Source organism: Aulonocara sp. 'chitande type north' Nkhata Bay, linkage group LG23 (assembly GCF_057382095.1).
Source record: "Aulonocara sp. 'chitande type north' Nkhata Bay isolate Kocher_YH1m ecotype deep benthic linkage group LG23, A_spYH_male_GT1.1, whole genome shotgun sequence".
Lineage (NCBI taxonomy): Eukaryota > Metazoa > Chordata > Actinopteri > Cichliformes > Cichlidae > Aulonocara > Aulonocara sp. 'chitande type north' Nkhata Bay.
Window position 1 is genome coordinate 2,413,446 of NC_141365.1, and position 20,877 is coordinate 2,434,322.

The 20,877-nt window shown below is 47.1% G+C and overlaps 1 protein-coding gene across 3 annotated transcripts in view; it reads right to left on the reverse strand.

Annotated features, from left to right (window-relative positions):
* Positions 1–20,877, reverse strand: part of fbn3 (fibrillin 3) — a 65,626-nt gene that overhangs the window by 2,749 nt on the left and 42,000 nt on the right. For all 3 annotated transcript variants that reach the window (XM_086282389.1, XM_086282390.1, XM_086282392.1), the window contains exons 16-64: positions 19,975–20,250; positions 19,808–19,861; positions 19,602–19,727; positions 19,080–19,205; positions 18,863–18,982; positions 17,500–17,637; positions 17,322–17,372; positions 17,091–17,216; positions 16,781–17,008; positions 16,581–16,706; positions 16,358–16,486; positions 16,137–16,262; positions 15,895–16,020; positions 15,116–15,238; positions 14,914–15,039; positions 14,535–14,660; positions 14,157–14,279; positions 13,283–13,405; positions 13,076–13,201; positions 12,873–12,995; positions 12,660–12,782; positions 12,351–12,512; positions 12,197–12,265; positions 11,989–12,114; positions 10,279–10,404; positions 10,032–10,181; positions 9,879–9,950; positions 9,663–9,788; positions 9,193–9,318; positions 8,548–8,673; positions 8,100–8,216; positions 7,592–7,720; positions 6,600–6,719; positions 6,384–6,506; positions 6,138–6,290; positions 5,982–6,047; positions 5,767–5,892; positions 5,484–5,603; positions 5,272–5,394; positions 4,951–5,082; positions 4,740–4,865; positions 4,450–4,656; positions 4,120–4,245; positions 3,924–4,046; positions 3,444–3,560; positions 3,207–3,335; positions 2,962–3,081; positions 319–550; positions 60–213 (exon numbers count right to left, since the gene is read on the reverse strand). In XM_086282389.1, coding sequence (XP_086138515.1) covers positions 60–213; positions 319–550; positions 2,962–3,081; positions 3,207–3,335; positions 3,444–3,560; positions 3,924–4,046; positions 4,120–4,245; positions 4,450–4,656; positions 4,740–4,865; positions 4,951–5,082; positions 5,272–5,394; positions 5,484–5,603; positions 5,767–5,892; positions 5,982–6,047; positions 6,138–6,290; positions 6,384–6,506; positions 6,600–6,719; positions 7,592–7,720; positions 8,100–8,216; positions 8,548–8,673; positions 9,193–9,318; positions 9,663–9,788; positions 9,879–9,950; positions 10,032–10,181; positions 10,279–10,404; positions 11,989–12,114; positions 12,197–12,265; positions 12,351–12,512; positions 12,660–12,782; positions 12,873–12,995; positions 13,076–13,201; positions 13,283–13,405; positions 14,157–14,279; positions 14,535–14,660; positions 14,914–15,039; positions 15,116–15,238; positions 15,895–16,020; positions 16,137–16,262; positions 16,358–16,486; positions 16,581–16,706; positions 16,781–17,008; positions 17,091–17,216; positions 17,322–17,372; positions 17,500–17,637; positions 18,863–18,982; positions 19,080–19,205; positions 19,602–19,727; positions 19,808–19,861; positions 19,975–20,250 — 6,371 coding nt within the window. The remainder of the gene's footprint in view (positions 1–59; positions 214–318; positions 551–2,961; positions 3,082–3,206; positions 3,336–3,443; positions 3,561–3,923; positions 4,047–4,119; positions 4,246–4,449; positions 4,657–4,739; positions 4,866–4,950; positions 5,083–5,271; positions 5,395–5,483; positions 5,604–5,766; positions 5,893–5,981; positions 6,048–6,137; positions 6,291–6,383; positions 6,507–6,599; positions 6,720–7,591; positions 7,721–8,099; positions 8,217–8,547; positions 8,674–9,192; positions 9,319–9,662; positions 9,789–9,878; positions 9,951–10,031; positions 10,182–10,278; positions 10,405–11,988; positions 12,115–12,196; positions 12,266–12,350; positions 12,513–12,659; positions 12,783–12,872; positions 12,996–13,075; positions 13,202–13,282; positions 13,406–14,156; positions 14,280–14,534; positions 14,661–14,913; positions 15,040–15,115; positions 15,239–15,894; positions 16,021–16,136; positions 16,263–16,357; positions 16,487–16,580; positions 16,707–16,780; positions 17,009–17,090; positions 17,217–17,321; positions 17,373–17,499; positions 17,638–18,862; positions 18,983–19,079; positions 19,206–19,601; positions 19,728–19,807; positions 19,862–19,974; positions 20,251–20,877) is intronic.

Genomic DNA, 20,877 nt, shown 5'->3' on the forward strand with positions numbered 1-20,877 from the left:
TGTCAGTTCTCATAATCTAAGAAAGTTCAACCTGAAACCAGAAGGAGCAACAAATATACCTGACTGAGCTCATTCTCATCAGCATCGCGCTTGTGTCGGCCATTCTTTCCTCCTCCGTTGATCTTACATTCGTAGCAGGCCTCGGGAGACAGGCTGTCTTCATCCTCACCCTCGACGTACTGGCCTGGGAAGCCTGAGCCGGTTATGCAGTGACTGGGTGGAGACGAGCACATCAGCAAAGTTCAGCGTGTGCACAGAGAAAATTCGTTTCACGATCAGCATCGGGAAAAATGTTTTGGTGAAATGTGAGCCCCTCACCCCTGTCCTGCTCTGTAGAAACCTCCAGGACAGCCACACAGGTAGCCTCCATCAGTGTTGGAGCAGCCATAGATGCAGGGGTTTGTGGACGTGGTGCACTCGTTCACATCTTGGCAGCCACCGGCACCCTGATCAAAGTCAAAGCCAGAGGGACACACGCACTTGTAGCTGCCCAGCGTGTTGTAGCAGGAGGCCGAGCCGCAAACCGACGCTCCCTGACACTCGTTCTCATCTGCAGTGAAAGAAGAGAGGAAGTTCTTAACTTCTTATGCACTCGCTGACCACCTGTGTTAACCAGCTGAACTGCTAGTTAACACAGATATCACCAGCTAGTTACATGGTAGTGACCTGAAGCATTTAGGCTTGTAAACATGTAGGTAAGGGTGTATGTCTGTTGGAGGCAGCGAGGCTGGTGTTTCAGAAACTGCTGGGACTTCTAGGGTTTACAGAGAGCTGTCATGAAGACTCCAAGCAGGTCCAGTGGCCGGTAGGTGTGTATTAAAACATTTCTGTTGTTTATCAATGAATGAACAGCAGAGGATGCAGAAAACACTGAAATGTTACACTAAACTTGCACAGACGCTCTAATAGGAAAAAAGGAAATGTATTTATTTGTGGCAGCAGATGATAAAATAAATAACATTTTTATTTATCCTTTCAGGACAGAATCACAAAGTGCTGCACATAAGATTACAAGTCACAAAAAGATTTAAAAAGACAAAATAAAACCGGCAAAAAATGAACCAAAAGCAGTTTTAAAAAGGTGAGTTTTGAGTTGTTTTTTAAAAACAGCTGCTGCGTCCACAGTTAATGTTGGGGGGGAGAGTCCACAGTCTGGGGGCCACAGTGACAAAAGCTCTGTCACCCTCAGTCCTCCTCTTAGTATTTTTTATAGCAAGTAAGCCCTGATCAGATGACCTCAGGGACCTGCTGGGACATCGGGCTGTAGCAGATCAGAGATGTAGGCTGGTGCCAGTCTGTGCACAGCTCTGTAGGTCAAGACCAGGATCTTGACTCTAAATTCAACAGGAAGCCAGTGTAGCTGAGATAACAACGGTGTCACATGTGAGTACTTGCAGGATTTAGGCCTAGCTGCAGCGTTTTGCACAACCTGCAGCCGATCCAGAGAACCTTTGCTTAGACGCATAAACAGCGAGTTACAATAATCCAAGCGTGACGAAATAAATGCACGTATAGCAATCTCCAGTTCAGAGCGAGATAAAACCGGGCTTAGCTTAGCCGCATTTCTTAAATGATAAAAACAAGACCGAACCAGAGATTTCACATGCCCATCCAATGTGAGACTCGAGTCAGATTCCTGATAGAGGATTTAACACAGAGTGAGAGAGGACCGAGGGCTTTCACTATCTGCAATAGAAACCTATCAGGGGCGCATACGAGGACTTCGGTTTTCCCCTCGTTGAGTTGGAGGAAATTTGCAGCGTTTCCAACGTTTGATCAAATCTAAGCAATCATTCAGATGCTGAAGCTTAGATAAATCCTCGGGCATAAAAGAAACGTACAACTGAATGTCATCAACATAACGGTGATAAGAAATGTCCTCAAAAGAGCCCATTATATGCTGGAGGGGGAGAAGATATATTAAAAACAATAAAGGCCCCAAAACTGACCCTTGAGGGACACCATAGGTAAGGGAGGTAGAGGATGACCTAAAATCGGAGACCGCCACAGAAAAGGATCGGTGATGGAGATCAGAGAACCACTCTAATGCAGTTCCAGATACACCAACACAATATTTCAGCCTTTCAATGAGGACGTGATGGTCAGCTGTGTCGGAAGCTGATGTGAGGTCCAACATGAGTAGAACAGAGCATTTACCTGCATCATTATCCATCAAGATATCGCTTGAGACCCTAAGAAGAGCTGTCTCCGTGGAGTGAAATCGACGAAAACCGGACTGAAACTTATCGTAAATGCCATGTTTATCAGGAGCTGCCATAAGCTGCTGAGCTACAACCTTTTCTAGAAGCTTAGCGATTAACGGTAACTTAGAGATAGGTCTGTAGCTGCTCCAAACACAGGGGTCAAGCTGAGGTTGTTTTAAACGTGGGAGAATAGCAGCGCTTTTAAAGTAAACCGGAACTATACCAGACGCCAGTGAAGAGTTGATTAAAGTGAGCACACATGGGCCAATAGACTGGAAGACATTTTGAATAATGATGCAGGTACAGTGTCAGATGGCCCCGCCCCTCCCTGAGCCCGGTTCAGTCGGAGGTTTCTTCCTGTTAAAAGGGAGTTTTTCCTTCCCGCTGTCGCCAAAGTGCTGGTTCAAAGGGGGTCATGTGATTGTTGGGGTGTCTGTGTTATTGTAGGGTCGACCTTACAGTATGAAGCACCTTGAGGCGACTGTTGTGATTTGGCGCTGTATAAATAAAGCTGAATTGAATATTTTGATTATGACAACGCTTATTACAAAATAAATAAAGATACTTCAAAGCACACAGAGCTCTCAAACATCCGGATATTTCTGTATTATCTAAATCATTTTTTGCTCCAGCTTGTCTTATTATTATAAATATGAATCTATAGTTTCATTAAAAACTAAAATCACTAGCTCCTCTATCTGGTCTCTGCTTACTGCCCTGAACAAGACGCTGACAGACTCTGGGTCAGGCTACTCACCCACACACTGGTTCCACTGGTAGTGCTGGACGTAGCCCTGAGGACAGCCACAGCGGTAGCCTCCCAGCATGTTCTGGCAGCCGTGCTGACAGCGGTGGTTGCTGCTACATTCATCCACATCTGAAAAACATGAAAACTTCTCACTTAGTGACACGAATCAGTGCAAGAACAATTCTGGATCCCGCTGCAGCCTGATCATCTCGGCAGAAACACTCGTTGATCTCTGGCTGTAAAGGACACCTTACCTTCACACTCAAAGCCCGTCGTGTCCAAGGAGAACCCTTTGGAGCATTCACAGTTGAAGCTACCAGGCGTGTTGATACACGAGGCCCGGGAACCACACACGCTGCTCTGAGCGGTGCACTCGTTGTTGTCTGGAAACATTGAAAAAGTGTTTCTGCACCCGTGAAGTGTAAAAACACGCGTGTCTCATATTTAACCGGTTTCAGGTTGATCTGGTTTCCTTTTTCTTTTGCACTCACCAATGCAGGCAGTCTGGTGCTGAGAGAAGCCAGCGGGGCACTTACAGGTGAAGCCCCCAACGGTGTTAACACAGAGGAACTGGCAGTTGTGCTGCTTGGTCGCGCACTCGTCCAGATCTTCAGAGAGGAAAAAATCACAGTGGTTGGAAAAGCTTTTTCCATAGTTTAAGAATCTGTTTGTTTGAAAGCAGGAAACATTTGGAGGCCCAGTGAAACATTACAACTGTGCTAAACCAGATTAAAATGTAATCATATAATCATCTGTGTTTATTGTAAATGATGCAGTGCTGTCATTGCTCACCAGGGGGGTACAGACGCCTCAAAGCCATGAAACTAATACTTATAATATGTTTGTTACGTTGAATTCTAACCTTCGACTTTAGTTCAATAAACAGAACTTAGCGACGACAGCAGCTACAAACAGGACCAACAGAAACAGCTTGTGATTCGGACACAGCTACAGAGAGATGCAGTGGGTACCTTTGCAGGTCTTCCCATCAGGCTGCAGGCTGTATCCTCTGGGGCAGGAGCACAGGTAGCTGCCTTCTGTGTTCTTACACAGGAAGTTGCAGGGCTTCGGGGACAGGGCGCACTCGTCCATATCTGACAAAGTAAGACCACAGTGAGAACACAGACATTCTTTATCATGTTCAGGGAAAGCAGAGCGCAGACGTACCGACGCAGGAGGTTGCTGTGAAGTCGGCTTTGTATCCCACGTTGCAGTGACAGCGGAAGGATCCGATGGTGTTGATGCACTGACCGTTACGGCACAGATCCGGCATCACCTGGCACTCGTTGATGTCTGGAAGAGATGAGCGGTTACAGAAGACGGACAGCCACGCCGAGAAACACAACATCAGCCTCGTGCTCTGCTGTGTCAGCGCGCTTTGTGTCCCAACATTAATTCTTCCAGTCTTACAGGTTAGAATTGTAGATAATAATAAATAAATATTATTAAAAGCAGAAAAACAGAAGTAAAATCTTTTCTCATCACTGAGCGTCTCACCTCTGCCATCAGTGGTGTAGCCAGGACCGAGTGGGCACATCTTCTTGTACTGTATGGTGCCAGGCAGCGGGCAAAGCTCGCACTGCGACCCCCAGCCCCGACCTGCGTTGCAGCAGCACTCAGACTTGGTCACGCTGTTCCTGTTGGTTGATGACTGCTGGCACATGGTCTGCAGCACCTCTGTGAAACAGAAGCCCTTTCTGTTGTCTGCAGGGAAAGAAGCAGCACTTTAGTTACCGTTCACCCCAGCGCTGCGTGCTCAGCGGGCTCTTATGCTGCAGCGGTCTCACCGATACACTCGGTCCCAGTGGAGCTCGGCTCAAAGCCGTCGTTGCACTCGCAGCGGTAGCTTCCCACTATGTTGACACAGCGGCCGTTCTTGCAGATGCCGGGCTTGGTGCGGCACTCGTTCAGGTCTGCAGGGGTACAGAGACGAGTGAAGAGCACAATGCTGCATGTGCGAGAACTCCATCTCCCCCCGTGTTGGTCACTGTCACTCACCCATACATCCCTCTCCGTCCGGTCGGCGCTGCATGCCAGGCGGGCAGATGCACATGAAGGTGCCGATGAGGTTCTTGCAGGTCATGCCTTTGGAGTCACAGTCGTCCAGTCCCTCCGAGCACTCGTCCTGGTCTGCTCAGAGGAATGAGAGAGGGGTCATCCAAGGTTAAAGCTGAAGCACTAAAAAACCTGTTACACTGTTTAGAAAACACACGAAACACGATTGTGTTCGTCACACATGAACACGGAGACGCAGGAAGGTGAGCTGTCTGCAAAGTAAAAGCAGCACTTTTAATAAGGAATCTGCGGTGGCGGGCTCACCTCTGCACATGCGCTGGTCGTCTCGCAGCACGTAGCCAGCGGGACACATGCACTCGTAGGAGCCAAACGTGTTCACGCAGCGGAAGGCGCAGAGCAGGGGGTTCTGGGAGCACTCGTTGATGTCTGCAGTGAAGGAGAGAGTTGGTTGGAGCCGTTATTTTATTAACTGTCCTCTGATGAGTCAGTTTGACTCGTGCTGCTGAATGACTGACCTTCACAGGTCATCATGGGTCCTGGTTCAAAGCCCTCCTCGCACGAACACTCGAATCCTCCCACCACATTGGTGCAGGTTCCATTTCCACAGGGGTTTCCTATCGAGCACTCGTCGGTGTCTGCAGAGGCCAGAGAGCAGACAGATGAATTCAAACTGAGCAAAAATTGATGCTGCACCGTGGCAGGTTAAACCCCAGAATAAATCAAGGCCGGAAAACGACCCGGACACGGCGTTGATTTTGTGAATTAATGTGAAATAAATGCAAACTCTGCACGTCTCACCGATGCAGTTAACGCCAGTGTAATCCAGGTTGTATCCAAAGGGGCATTCGCAGCGGAAAGAGCCGTCTGTGTTGATGCAGATGCCGTTCTGGCAGATGCCCGGGTTATCCAGACACTCGTTCAAATCTACAGAGAAGGACAGAGCGTTAACCCATCGAAGCCTCTCGCCACTCTTCTTCAAATGAAAGCGCTTCGCTCGGTGTTGCAGCGCTCACCTTCGCGAGCGTCGCCCAGTCCAGGCAGGGCTCCGTGGCCGTAGGGACACAGAGTGTTAAAGGCAGCTGGAGACACATCATAAAAGACGGTTTTAATATTTGAAGCATGCTACTGCGTGTGTTCGAGCAGCTTAATAATGACTCTGTTGCACAAACCGTCGGTTTCTCGTGGGCACAGCTCGCAGGGCAGTCCCCAGCCCTCTCCGGGCATCTTGCTGCAACAGCACTTGGCCTTGGTGGTGTTGAAGGCTTTGGGGACCGAGCACTTGCCTGCCTCGAATTTGGTGAAACAGAAGCTCTCTCTGGTATCTGGCAAAGCAGAAATAAAGAGTCAGCTTTGTTTTCAAAGATCTCCTCCAAGTTTATCAACGTGCCTCGACTGTACTCGACAGCTTCTCTCACCGTAGCAGCGTCGTTTGTTGTCAGAGAGCACGAAGCCCGGCTGGCACGAGCACTGGAAGCTGCCCGGGGTGTTGGTGCAGGTCCCGAACTGGCAGAGGCTGAGATCCACACACTCATCGATATCTTGGAGGTGAGCATAAAAGAGCGTGTGCATGAGCAGACGGCCTGACTGTCTTTGACTCCCTGATGTTTACGCGCACTCTTTGCGTGTCTTACCTATGCACTGGTCATTTTGCACCTCGTAGCCAGGAGGACAGATGCATCTGAAGGATCCGTCCAGGTTCTGACAGGTTCCCGGAGAGCAGGTGCCAGGCAGACTCACACACTCATTGATATCTGTGAAAACCGGACACAGGTGTGTGTCAAACACGCTGCCAGGGACTTTCACCACAGCTTTTCCAAACATACAGTAGCAGTATTAGTATTTCAGATGTTATTTTACAACAATGACCAGAGTCAAAATGATTAGCCTGATGCTAACAGGCCTTTTAGCTGGATAACAGCTCACTCGTCTCCTGAGCGATCAGAGCCCGCTCTTCTTCGGAGAATCTCTCGGGCTCTTCCTCATTTGATGGTCCTCAGACGTGGACCTTGGTCTTCAGTTCATCCCACAGACTTCCAGTTACGTCACACCTTTGTTCAGACCACTCGTTATTCTTCACTTTGGTCATCTGGAAGTAGTTCTTCACCAGGATGCTTTGGACCCTCGTCTGGTTGTAAGACAAAACCTGACCACTGAGGCTTCCCTGCAGCACAGCACTCCCATCCCAACTCAAACATCGTCTCTGTGGTTGAGGAACGTTTGTCTCAACGGACCAAAGGACCTAATCTTTCCTCAGGTTGTCCTCAGCACACTTCAGCCCATCGTGTCGCTTCAGCAAAGTCGACTTTTCTTGGTGGTAGTTATTGTCTCGTAGTTGCTGTGGGGTCTTTAGACACGTCTCTCACTAGTTTCCTTTCCAGAGTCTTTAAAATCTTTTGCTTCCTTATCTTCCAGCCTCGTTCTGACTCTCTTTGGATGTCTTGACGATACTTTTCTTGACACTTGGAAACCCTGTGAGAACTTTTTAGATCCTGCTTTGTGAGCATCAACAAGTCTAAACTGATTTCTTACAGCATGATGCTTTCTCCAGTGACAGCTCGGCACTTTTGTCCTGATCGTACCTCGACCTGGTTTCCTACTCTTGAGGATTTGGCCGATGACTCACCAACACAGTTCTTCCCATCAGGCGTGTTCTCATAACCTTCGTGGCACAGACACTGGAAGGAGCCCAGTCCGTTGATGCACTGTCCATTCCTGCACACTTGGCCCTGGAGAGCGCTGCACTCGTCTATATCTGTGAGGTAAACGGTGCAAAGATTAGGATTCGTCTGAATTTCTTCCGATTTTGGAAAGAATAAACCTATTTTCTCCTCCTAACATGCAGACTCTGTGACAAAGCTGCCTTCAGGAAAAAGTTCAAAGATGTTTAATACAGTTTGACAAATTTCCCCATGAAACCAAAGAACAGTAAGAACACAGGGCGAACATCTAAATCTTACTTCACGTCAGTCCAAATGTCACGGCGCAGCAAAGGGCAGCTTGTTTTTATTGAATTGTCAGGGCGCAGCTTTTAATAATATGACAACTACAGCTTTGTCAAGAAGCCGTTGACCTTTCACACAAAGCCCAAACTGCCGTTGACCTTTGTGGAGGAGAACAGCAGTGATTCGTACCCATGCAGTCGTTGTTGTGAGTGAGCTCAAAGCCGGGGAAGCAGAGACAGTTGTAGGATCCCACGGTGTTTTTACAGGTACCGTTACCGCACGGCTGCCGTTCACACTCGTCGATGTCTGAAACAGACAGAACAACATCAACGTAAAGTGCATTTATATTACGGTGAACCACTCTGTTGATGAACTTAGACCCAGTAGCTTGTTGACGCGGCACGTTAAGCCCAAATGTACACAATTGTATGTTTATTGTAACTCCTGTCCTGATTTAATCTTCCCTCTGACACTGGGCCTCTGTACAACACTGATGAAAAACACTAAAAGTAGCAACTGAAAGTCTAAATGAAATGTTTTTGCACAATAGTTGTTGTTTCCTCCTCTTTAGTTCTTCTCTATTTCCACACTCTGTGTGGTTGGAGCAGATAAAGTGTGCGCTCTGTGGTTTGCTCACCCATGCACATGGTTTGGTCAGCAGTGGCCTTAAAGCCGTTGTGGCAGATGCAGCGGTAACTGCCCTGCGTGTCGATACACTCGCCGTGGCTGCACACGTTGGGGATCTCCTGGCACTCGTTACGGTCTGTGGAGACGGGACAACAGAAAATCAGCTAAACGTAGCACACCGATAAAAAGCTTAGTTATGATCATCATGGACAGATTCCCAAAGTCTAAACTGACATCTTTAACCTCCTAAGACCTGAACTCTTCCACAGCAGCATTTTAAATGTCTCTTTGATATTTGGGCCGATTGGCGCCCGATGAATGTAAAAACAAAGAATTACCAGATTTTTTTTTTTTTTACCTTATTTTTGTTTTTAAGAAAAATCTGAGCCACACATGAGGATATTCATTTACAATTTTGATAGAACAGTAGCAGCATAATGTCCTCGTAAGTGGATTTCAGGCCATTGTAGAGCAAAATTGAGTATTTTGGTCTAAATAACCCAAAATGTGATGTCCACATATGTGGACGCAGGTCCTAGGAGGTTAAATACATTTCTTTACATATAGAGAAGCTGAATGAACCTAAACCCATTTCGTGTCTCCCTGGACTCCTTACACGATGGCTCTGTGAGCCTGTCACACAGTGTGGACTCACCCAAACAGGCCCCGCTGGGAGACAGCTTGAAGCCTTGCGAGCACTCGCAGCGGTAGCTGCCGGGAATGTTGATGCAGTTGGCGTTGCGCTGGCACAGGTTGTCCCCGCTGTTACACTCATCGATATCTACGCCAGAGGAAGGAGGAGAGAAACAGTGGGCATCAATCACAGGCTCTGTAACTGTCTGGTCAGAGCACGGCGTCAGCTCGCGGACAGCAGGAAACACAACAGCGCCATTTTGGCTCTGATACAGTACAGACAGCTGCTGACTGGCTGACTGATGGCTCTGGCAGGTACTTCCGCTTAGAGCCACTGTGCTTTTTTACAAGGAGACACCTCTTGTTGGTAGAAGTGACTGTAAAAGCAACTATCAGAGTATTAATTCGAGTGTGCACAGAGTCTTCCCCTGTCGCACTGAGGATGGTGTGAGGACATTTCAGACCAAATGTCACTGAAAGCCTGAGTGCTACCTTCACAGATCAGTAGTATGTTGTTGTAGCTGAAGCCCATCGGACATTCACATCGGAAGCTCCCAATCTGGTTGATGCACACTCCATGGGCGCAGATGCCAGGAATCTCCCTGCACTCGTCAATATCTGCAGAAAATCACCACCGTGGTCTATTTACGAGGCACAGCAGTGAACATGCACGATAGCAGGTGGGGCTCTTGATGTCGTAATACTTACCAATTGGTTTGCCAGTATGGATGTCAATAATGAAGCCAGGAGCCTGGTTACCACACAGCAGCTGGTATTCAGCTGGAGAAAAAGAAATCCAGTGAGAATCAGCGATGGGAAACAGGCTGTAGCTCGTGTTTCGAGGACTTTGTTGGAACTCACTGGTGGCAGGAGTTGGACAGGCTTCACACGGCTTGTTCCAAGCTTTCCCCACGTTGTAGGCACAGCAGCACATCTTCTTGGTCATGTTGAAGGACAGCTCGTTCTCACACGTGTCGTTGAAGTTGCGGTAGCACACGCTCTTTCTCATGTCTGCCATACGAGAAGGAAAGTAGTCATCAGGAAAGGTTTGACACTGTTGGACATGTCATTAAATAAGCAACAGCGAGGACGAATCTGCTCCACCCACCCATGCAGTTGTTTCCTCCATTGACCTGCATGTACTCAGGCGGACACACACAAGTGTAGTTGCCCAGAGTGTTGTAGCAGGTGCCGGGCCCGCAGATCCCAGTGTGAGTCGTGCACTCATCGATATCTGCAAATAAAGCATGAGCAGCGTGTCAAAGACCTGCTGCTGGGCGATCGTTATCAGCTCTGGACATCTGAGTCACGCTTACTTCAGACTGGATGTGACATTTGATTATCGTTACAATTTTACTTTGTTACTTTTTCTCCATAATTTAATCCACAATTAATATCAGCTACTGGCAACAGCATTAGCTAATAAAATGTTCTATTTCATGGACTTATCTACAAAATGTGTCTGATTTTCTCACCACTACTTGTAACATTAATAACAAATTATGTATTAATTACATATTTCATGTAATGGGGGTAAAAGTGAAAACAATGTAACCAGAGGTGGGCAGAGTAGCCAAACAGTGACAGCAGCACTACCTCAACATAGTTTTACTCAAGTAAAAGTACAAAGTAGCCTCCAAGACATTACTCTAGTAAGAGTAAAAAAGTATTTAGTAAAAAAGGCTACTTGAGTACTGAGTAACTGATCATCTGATTTAATGTTTAGTGCAAATGTTGGTATTTTAAAGACTGAAAAGAATAAATCTAAGCAGCAGAAAGACGTTTCCAAATCATTATTAAACTAATATTTAGAGAAGGTAATATAGATGTAATTATATAAATACATGTTCGAACAGAGTGATGGTGTAACTTCATCTCCAACAGGCGGAGCAGACGGAGTAACACTAACAAACTGCAGGTTTGTGTTTCCTGCATTTTTGGTTCAAACGTGTTTATTATTCACTCGAGTAAGAGTCGCGATACTTCATCATAATATTACTCGAGTAAAATTAAAAAGTGTAATGTAGTAAAACTACTCCTAAAGTAATTTTTCCTAAAAGTTACTCAGTAAATGTAACTGAGTAAATGTAATTAGTTACTACCGGCCTCTGTAATTAACATATATTGTACAGGCACAGTGGTGAGACTCATTTTAAGGACGTGAAAAGAAACAGAAACAACACTGACGAGTGGCTGTGTACAGGATTACTGAGTAATTACTGTGTAACTCAACTTACTGTAAGTGTTTGTGCTTGAATGTTCACGTGTGTGTGTGTGTGTGTGTGTGTGTGTGTGTGTGTGCGTGCGTGTGTGCGTGCGTGCGTGCATTTAGGCAGCAAATGAATACAAAATAAACACATTAAAAACATCTTGACTTTACTGTTTATCTGATGAACAAGAAAGGAAGTGACTCAATAAATAAAAACGATGCAGTCGTACAACTGAAAGAACTCTAATAAGAGGAGGACGGTTGTCAGACATCCTCAGCAGGCGACGAAGAAGAAGGACAGGAGGGACGGGACACGCTCCATCATCACATGACCCGGGCTCAGGGGACGACTGCATGTTTACCTCATATGTTTATATCAAGTGTGATTAATACTAATATTTAAAAATAACTGCTAAGGTTTCTCCTCACACCTGTTCACTTATTTCAATTCTTCAACTGCAGTTTCTCATTGGTTTGTTTTCAGAGTAGCTGAGTTTATCTGTGCATGTTTCCTTGGTTACAGCAGACGTACACCCTGGTGTAGCTCTGACAGGAAGTGTCTATAACGAGGGGCAGGATTTTCAGTGTAACTGTGATTTCAGCTCTCACCTTCACAGATGCGAGTCTCTTCATTGAGGTAGTACCCTGGTGGACACTCACACTGGAAACTGCCAAATGTGTTGACACAGTTTCCACCCTGGCAGAGGCCTGGAAGCTCCTGGCACTCGTCAATATCTGGAAAAGAATTCGCTTTGTTACATCCATCAGTGACACCAACGTGTTGTCTTTAAACACAGGACAGAAAACAACGTTTTACCCTCCAGGATGACCGTGATGGGGTTGGGTCTGAACCCTTCTCCTCCCGGACACAGAGTCTTATAGTCGGCTGCAGACGGGACAGAGACACACATGCAGGTTTGCATTTGGAAATAAACACTGTAAATAAATGAAGCGAGTGGGTCTGTGCATACTGGAGTTGAGCAGGGGGCACAGTTCACAGGGGTTTCCCCAGGCGACCCCCTCTGAGCAACAGCAGGAAGCTCGGGTCACACCCACTCCGATCTCTGCGCTGCAGGAGATTCCTCCATCGCCGCGGGCGAGGACATCCAGGAAGCAGTTCCCAACACGGGTGTCTGAAAAAGACACCGAACGGCAGCGAGTCCAAGAATGAAACGAGCAACATTTTGGGCGGCGCACAGATATGTTAAACACATTAAACTTCATTATGCTGTGTGACCCATCCCGGCACAGAACAAACTGCATTTCTCAGTGTGACTCACCCACGCAGCCCACTCCTGTGGGGTTTAGCTCAAAGTCAGGTGGACAGTTGCACAGGTAGCTTCCTGGTGTGTTCACGCAGAGTCCATTGATGCAGTTAACAGGGTCCGCACACTCGTTGATGTCTGCGTTGACATGCAATCAGAAAACTTGTTCATATAAATGGAAAAAGCAGGTGAAAGAAACCATTAATGAGCTGAGACAGAAGCACAAACCAGTGCAGTTTCCTCCACTGCGGTCCAGTTCGTAGCCATCGTCACACACGCAGCGGAACATCCCTGGAAGGTTCTGGCACGTTCCAAACACGCAGATGTTCTGGAAGTTACACTCATCGATGTCTGTGGGGAGGACACAAGTTTGGGTTTTTGTCTTTTGGACACCACCTGTTTGGAAGGAAAACGAGTAAAGTGAGCAGCACCTTGGCAGGCCTTGCTATCTTCTGTAGGAGTGAAGCCCATCTCACACTCGCAGCGATAGCCTCCCGGGGCGTTCAGACACTGGCCGTTCTCACACAGGTTCACATTGTCTGCACACTCGTCCATGTCTGCGAGAGATATGTTAAAAACTTACTGTGCGCTGGACACGCAGTCGCTGGCTTTAATCGGGACAGCTCCGACAGTCTTACCGGAGCATGAAAAGCCATCTCCGTTGAAGCCCTCTTTGCAGGTGCACCTGTAGGATCCCGGCGTGTTGACGCAGTCTGCGTTGGGATTGCAGTTGTGGTCCTCTGCAGCACATTCGTCTTCATCTGCAGGAGACAGAAGTGGAAAGCTTCACGTCAGCATATTCTGGATTTAACGAGGTAATTGTATTCCTTCTAGGGGTGGGGAAAAAATCGATACTGTGTAGCATCGTGATATTTTGTTTGCTGATAATGTATCGATACAGGGACAGCAGAAATCGATATTTTGTTACAAAAAAGTTTTTGTGCTCTGACTTCAGAGCATGTTGATCCTTTTTCTGAGCAACAATCCTGACACTGTCAAATGTGTTTAACTTTTTTTTGGCAGAAATAAACATGACAGTTTACTTATTTTAATTTAAGACATGTTTTATTTTAATTACGTTTAAAACGTTTTTATTTAATGTAAAATTATATTTTGTTTTAATTTACTTTCAAATTCTTCAGTTGCTGAAGGGGCTGCATAGTTTTCATATTGCATAGTTCAGAATAGCTGTAATTGTACCAGATGGTTTCAGTTAAGTTGGACTAGACTGTAATACAAACCGTTCAGTTTGTCAACAATAAAACTGAGATGAGAGAAAGACTGAGTGTGAGACTTTGATATTAGATAAAATGAATATTGATGAAGTTTACCTTTATGGACAGAATCTGAATATCGCAAAATATTTTAAAAAATTGCAATAATATCGTATCGTGCGTTAAGTATTGTGATAATATCGTATCGTGGGATGTTTGGTGATTCCCACCTCTAATTCCTTCTATGCTCTTTCGAACCTGATGCCTCCACATAAACTACACAGTAATACCCACTCACCCACGCATTTGATGCCATCTCCCACCCAGCCGTCTCGGCAGCGGCATTTGAAGCTTCCGGGAAGGTTGACGCAGGCGGCGTGCATGTCACAGTTATGGGATCCGATTTCACACTCGTCAACATCTGGAAATATTCAGAGTTCAGTTAAGCAAAGAACAGGCAGTTTGTTTTCTAGCCCGGTACGAAGAAGAAGCAGGCAGCACTAATAATGTTGGTTTACTCGGGTGAAATTCTCCTTTATTTAAGGAAAGGACAACTCTGACCAGGTCTTCACTTTGAATGAATAATTTCTGAACTCTGGACTCTTGTATGCATGAACGAGCTGACTCAGAGAGTCCCGACAGAAGCTCAGGCCGCTCAGCTCGGCCTCTGATGTACCTGTGCAGCCCGTTGATCCCTTTTTGACAAAGTATCCCATCTGACAGTGGCAGATGAAGGAGCCTTTGGTGTTCTCACAGTCACCATGGAGACAGATGTTTGGGTTCAGATCGCACTCGTTCACATCTGAGATGGAGAGATGAAGATTATACATGAATGTTCTCACCGTGGAGATTAGAGTGACACAAAATGAGAGTGACAGTGGAAGTCCCACAGATGCTGGGCAGCCACAGAAAGCTCATCTATATTTATAAACACGTCAGAGACTGAATGAATAAATGAAGGCGGCAGACGAAAAAGACACAAAATCACAAAAGAGGGAAACGGATTTACAGATCAAGACGCCAGCGTTGGCTTCACACTCAAATTATAGGCCTACCGATACAGGTCCTCATATCCATGGAGGCCATGAACCCATCGAAACACAAGCAGCGATAGTCTCCAGGGATGTTGCTGCACTGGCCTCCGTCGCAGATGTCTGGAGTCTCCTCACACTCATCGATATCTGACAGCACAGGCAGACCGTTCAGTCTCCACACGCAGCGACGCAGTAACATTTCTCCTTCATGCTGTCTCTTTACCTGCACAGGTCCTGAGGTCAGGCATAAGTGCATATCCCTCGCTGCAGCTGCACTCGTAGCTGCCCTCTGAGTTGGTGCAGTGGGTCTCGCAGCCTCCGTTCATGATGGTGCACTCATCGATATCTGCAATGAGAGGTCGCAGCTATGAATGAAAACACGCATCGTCTGTGTTATTCGGGCGTTTGGGTTTCTAAGTGATTAAAGTTCATGTTCTGTCATAGTTTTATTTTATGTTTCCAGTTCTGTTATCTTCTGATGTGGGGCTTTGGTTCCTCCAGTTCTAGTTCTCTTCGTTCCCTTTAGCATTCCCATTCTCTTCCTGCAGTCTCATCTTTGTTCAGTCGTGTCTCTCTTCCTGTTTTATTTTGGTAAGTGTGTCGTGAGCTGAGTGTCGCTTCCTGTCTTGTTTGGTTTGTTGTCTGCAGCTGTGTTCCCACCTGTTGCCTCGTTACTCTTTGTATAAACGGTGTCAGTCTCCCTTTGCGCCCCCACTCATGTTTCTGTCCTGCGTGATAATCATTAAAGCTTGTCTCGGTTATTTCTCTGCACAGCCTTAAACAGTCTGGTTCTTTTGTGAACTTTTCTACTCTAGCTGAAGACTCGCAGCACTTCATACAACTTCTTCTTCTCTGGTGTACAGACTGGAGGATCAGCCGGGGAACGACCTCCAACCTCCTGATCAGTAGATGACCTGCTCCGCCTTCTGAGCTCCCATCATCTTTGCTGTTGCTGCTGCCTCGCTTTCACACGCCCTCTAGTATGACTTTAGCTCTACTCACCGACGCAGCCCTGTCGGTCCGGTGTGGCCTGGTAACCGGTGTCACAGGAGCACTGGTAAGTTCCCATCATGTTGACGCACTGGCCATTCTTGCACAAGTTGTCGCTCAGCTGGCACTCATTCACATCTGAACCAACAACAAGGTGCAGAGACTTTAAAATGATACGAAACTGTTTTTGGTTAATTATTAAAGACGTCTTAGGAGGATGAATGAATGCACTGGCAGCGTGACGCATGCCGCACCTTCGCAGGCCGATCCATCTGTGCTGAGTGCGTGTCCAGGGGGACATTCACACTCGTAGCTCCCTTCTGTGTTCAGGCAGGTTCCTCCTTGACAAAGCAGTGGGTTTCTCTCACACTCATCGACGTCTGTGAGGCAAAAGACAGCAGGACACAGAGGAAGTCAAAGGGAAAAGCTACACTTTGTAGCGTCTCAAAACTCTCTGAGCGTGGTTCATCCGTACCCATGCAGTTCTTCATCATCATGAAGCCACTCTCATAGCCCTCAAAGCATTCGCACTCAAAGCTGCCGGGCGTGTTGACGCATGTACCGTGACCGCACAGGTCGGGAGAGATTCGGCACTCGTCGATATCTGAAACACAAACACAGAACGAGTGCTCGCTGCGTGCTCGTTACAGGAGACGGTGACGTTGCGCTTAGCTGCGGCCTGCGCCCGTCGTTCACACCTGTGCAGTTCCTCTCGTCGGAGGTGAGAGCGAATCCGTTGTTGCACCGACACCGGAAGCTGCCGATGGTATTTCTGCAGGTGCCGTAGGTGCACAGACCACGGAAAACCTTACACTCGTTCACATCTGAAAACAAACACAGAGAACGTGAAGCAAAAGAACGTATGGAAGCTGTGCATATTCAGGAAGCGGAGAGTGACCTTTGTAGAAGGGTCTGCCCGTCAGGATGTCTCCTCTGTTGGCAAAGCCATGTCCTCGGGGACAGATGGCTCTGTACTCAGGTGAGCCCTGTGTGGGACACTCCTCACAGTCGACACCCCAGGCAGCACCCACTGAGCAGCAGCACATGTCCAGACGGTATCTCCCAGGCACCGGCTCGCCACACTCATCCTCGTGCCACTTCAGGTAGCACTGCTCACTGCGCATGTCTAGAAAAATTGAAAATGAAAGTCATCTGTCCCAGAACTCTGGAAGAAAGGATGGTGTCTGATTTCACGGCAGTCCTCTTACCCACGCAGGTGCGCCCAGAGCTGTCCAAGGTGAGACCTTCGGCGCACTCGCAGCGGAACGAGCCCTGGGTGTTCACACAGCGGCCATTTTTGCATACTCCGGGGAACACCTCGCACTCGTTAATGTCTGCATTTGGAGAATCAAAACAATATTTTGAAGCAATCCTCAGGCACACGTTACAGGAAGTAATGATTCCAGGTCAGTTCTCAGTTAGACATCAGATGTTCTCACCTTCACAGACGAGGCCCTTCATGCGAGCAAATCCCCGGGAACAAGCGGTGTCTGAGAACCACGAGAAATCAAGATGTGATGTAAAGTATTTCTATGAAGCAATAGTTTGGTTTATATTTGATTTAATAAACTGCCACACGTATGTAGCTGTAATTAACACATCTACGAGTCTACGGACCGATCTCGCAGGGTTCACACGGGCTGCCCCACGCAGCTCCCAGCGTGGAGCAGCACTCAGACTTTAGCGTGGCTCCGTTGATGTTGACTTCACAGCGGTTGTCCTGAATCGTAAGCCAGCAGGTACTCTTCATGCTATCTGTAGAGCCAAAGAACAACAGCGTGAGGAAAGTATCGCTGTCGCAGTGACAGCTTTGCTCTAAAAGCACACGGAGTCGCGGTCTTTGAGATTTAGGAGACAGATTCATATTCTAGTTTCAGTTGGGCTTTTAGTATTTTGTAGCACATCTGACTTGGTTACTCCCAGTTCCTGTTCCCTTTGGTGTCCAGCCTGCTCCCAGTCTGTCGTGTCCTGACTGTCCCATGTTGGTAATAGTTTTAATAATGTGAGCACCATGAGTGGGAGACGCCCTACGATGAGTTGAAAGATGAACTTGTTCTTTATTCCTGTATCACTTTGTGTGTCACCACGCAACCCCCTCCCTGCACTCTCTGCTTTTGTGTCCCAGTATTTTTATTGGCCCCGTATGAAAAAAGTCTGCTCGTGTCTCGGTTGTTTCCTGTTTTATTTTGATAGTCTCCTGCTTCGTGTGCTTTATGTTTTGTTTCGCTTTCCTTGTCTCAAAATGAGGGAACAGGTCACAGCTGCGTTCCCTCATTTTCCTCCGTGTGTTCATGTCTGCGTCTCCCTCTCTGTGAGTCTGTCGTCGTGTTTGCCTCTAAAGTTCTTTCGTTTGGATTTCCAGTTACGTTCATGTGTTGTGTTGTTTTGTTGTGAGGCGTCTGCAGCAAAGCTGCTCGGAGTTTTACTCTGAGTCTGTCGAGCCGTTTGGGCCTTTTCCTTCCTGCCTCACAGCTGAATAATAAAACCTTTTCCTCCTCCATCCTCCACAGGACGGGCTCTCAGCATAGCCAGTTGGACTCAGCCAGAGGAACCAGAGACGAGCACAGCCGGCTCATGTGCTGTGCATGAGCATTCATTCAATGACTCATTCACCCTTCCAGCTGTAGTGATGGCATGTAGCTTCTTCAGAGAGATTCCCAAAATAAAACCTCTTAAAAATCGTCGTTTTAAATCTGTGGCAGATTTCTCTGAGGTAAAGAATCAAGGCCAGGCATGCAAGTGTTTATCTGAAAAGTCTTTTTGTGTGTTGCTGTGTCTGTGAGACCATCTGAGGATGATAATCCTCCTGGGTCGCTCCTGAAAACCTCAGCGTTTGTTTACAAAAGTGGAGAGCAGACGTGGACTAAAATCACTCGAAGGAAAAGAAATTATTGGTGTAATTGTCTCACACAAGCTGTGTCTTGGACCCCGCAGCGCTTCCTTAATTTGCACTGACCATTGAGGAGGAGCAGGATCTTACCCACGCAGATGGTGTTGGTGGAGTCCAGCTTGCTGCCGTGGGTGCACTCGCAGTGGAAAGACCCAGCCACGTTACGACATGCGCCATTGATGCACGGGCTGGACTCACACTCATTGATGTCTGGAACACAGGCGAGCACACAGCTGAGGTCAGAGCTGGTTCATCATCATTGTTTGACACACACACATTGTTATCGTGTGTGTGTGTGTGCGCTCACCTTCACAGGTCTCTGACTCCGGCTTGAAAACAAACCCTTTAGGACAGAAGCATGTGTAGGAGCCAGGAGTGTTTCTGCACTGGCCGTTGTCACAGAGCAGACGGTTCACCAGACACTCGTTGATGTCTGCCAGAAAGAGGAAACAGAGTGCTGTTTGGTCACTGCGTCCAAACAGGAGTAATGCAAAGAAACAAACATGCAAACCATCAGAACCTGTAATGTTTACCCTCTGACATGTACCAGCTGAGCTAACGTTAGCTGCTCTAGCTCTGTAGGCCTGTCAGTATCGTACAGAACTGAACAACAGCTTATATGAGTCCAACACATTCATGTTTGTGCAGTGATTTAAGCTGTTCACTTATTTCTTTTTTGACATTTTCATGTATCTAACAGCTGAAACTGCAAAAGTAGAAACGTTGTGGTCAAAAATGAGTTTCTATACGCTGCTACTCCACGTGGCTCGCACCGAAAGCACAGCTAACTTTGAAAAGCACAGTTACGAACCACTTCAGACCGACTCACCGACACAGTTCTTGCCACTGGTGTCAGACTCGTAGCCAGCGTTGCAGATGCAACGGTAGCTTCCCCTGAGGTTCTCGCAAATGCCGTTCTGGCAGATGTCCGGGTCCAAGGCGCACTCGTTGATATCTGGGAAACATCATATTTTATTCAGATGATGCTGAAGATTTTTTAACGACACTGTGGTTACTTTCAAACTTCCTGCTCACCCCTGCCATCAGCTGTGATGCCAATGCCACTGCTGCACACGGCCTGGAACTCAGCTGGGCAGAAAGGATGTGATGAAAATTAGATTTGTGCGAGCTGAATGTTCGGCTTCGTTATCATTTTCAGACCATAACTGCTAATCAAGTGTAAGATGAACCAAAGAGGGTACCTGAGTTTCTGGCAGGGCAAGGTTGGCAAGGCTCCCCAAAGCCATGTTCCGGATTGGCACAGCAGCACTCCGACTTGGTCACTGCACCTGGGAACGGGCGCGAGCACGTGCCCATCTTGATAGCGCCGTAGCAGGTGGTCCGCATGTGTGTGTCCACACACACTCGACCATCCACATCGACAGCCAGGCCCGGTGGGCACTCGCAGCGGAAGGAGCCCTCGGAGTTGATGCAGCGGCCGTTCATGCAAATGCCAGGTGTCTGACACTCATCGATATCTGACAGAGAGACGGTGCCAATGCATCACATCGGGTCACGCTCGGTTTGTCATACAAGACTATAACAACCAGAATTACAACCGGTTTCCTCCAGAATGATTTATTGTTTGCATTACTCTCTCACAGCTGCTTCAAATGTTCTTTTCGTGCATGCAGAGTTATTTTGTTCTATTTCGTTTTATTCAAAGTAGCCTGCTGTATGCAGCGATGAAAAAAGGATAGTGTTGGTTTAGTTTGATGTTTGCAGAGTCTGCAGCAGAGGTGGGACCAAGTCATTGTTTTGCAAGTCTCAAGTAAGTCTCAAGTCTTTATCCTCAAGTCTCAAGTCAAGTCTCAAGTAATGTCAGGCAAGTCAGAGTCGAGTCTCAAGTCACTGGTGTAAAAGTCCGAGTCAAGTCACAAGTCTGAAACTTTGAATTTCAAGTCCTTTCGAGTCTTTAAAAAAAACAAAACGAAAAAGCATGTTGCAGTTATGCTAAATGTAAATATTAGACCATGTAATTTTAAAATCTGTGTTTTTCTCAACACATGACAAAATAGTGAACTTAGAAAATATACACAAATTGTGAAATTGCACCTCTTTAAAATGCAGCTCAATTAAACCTAGCTCCAAGAATAATTTTCACC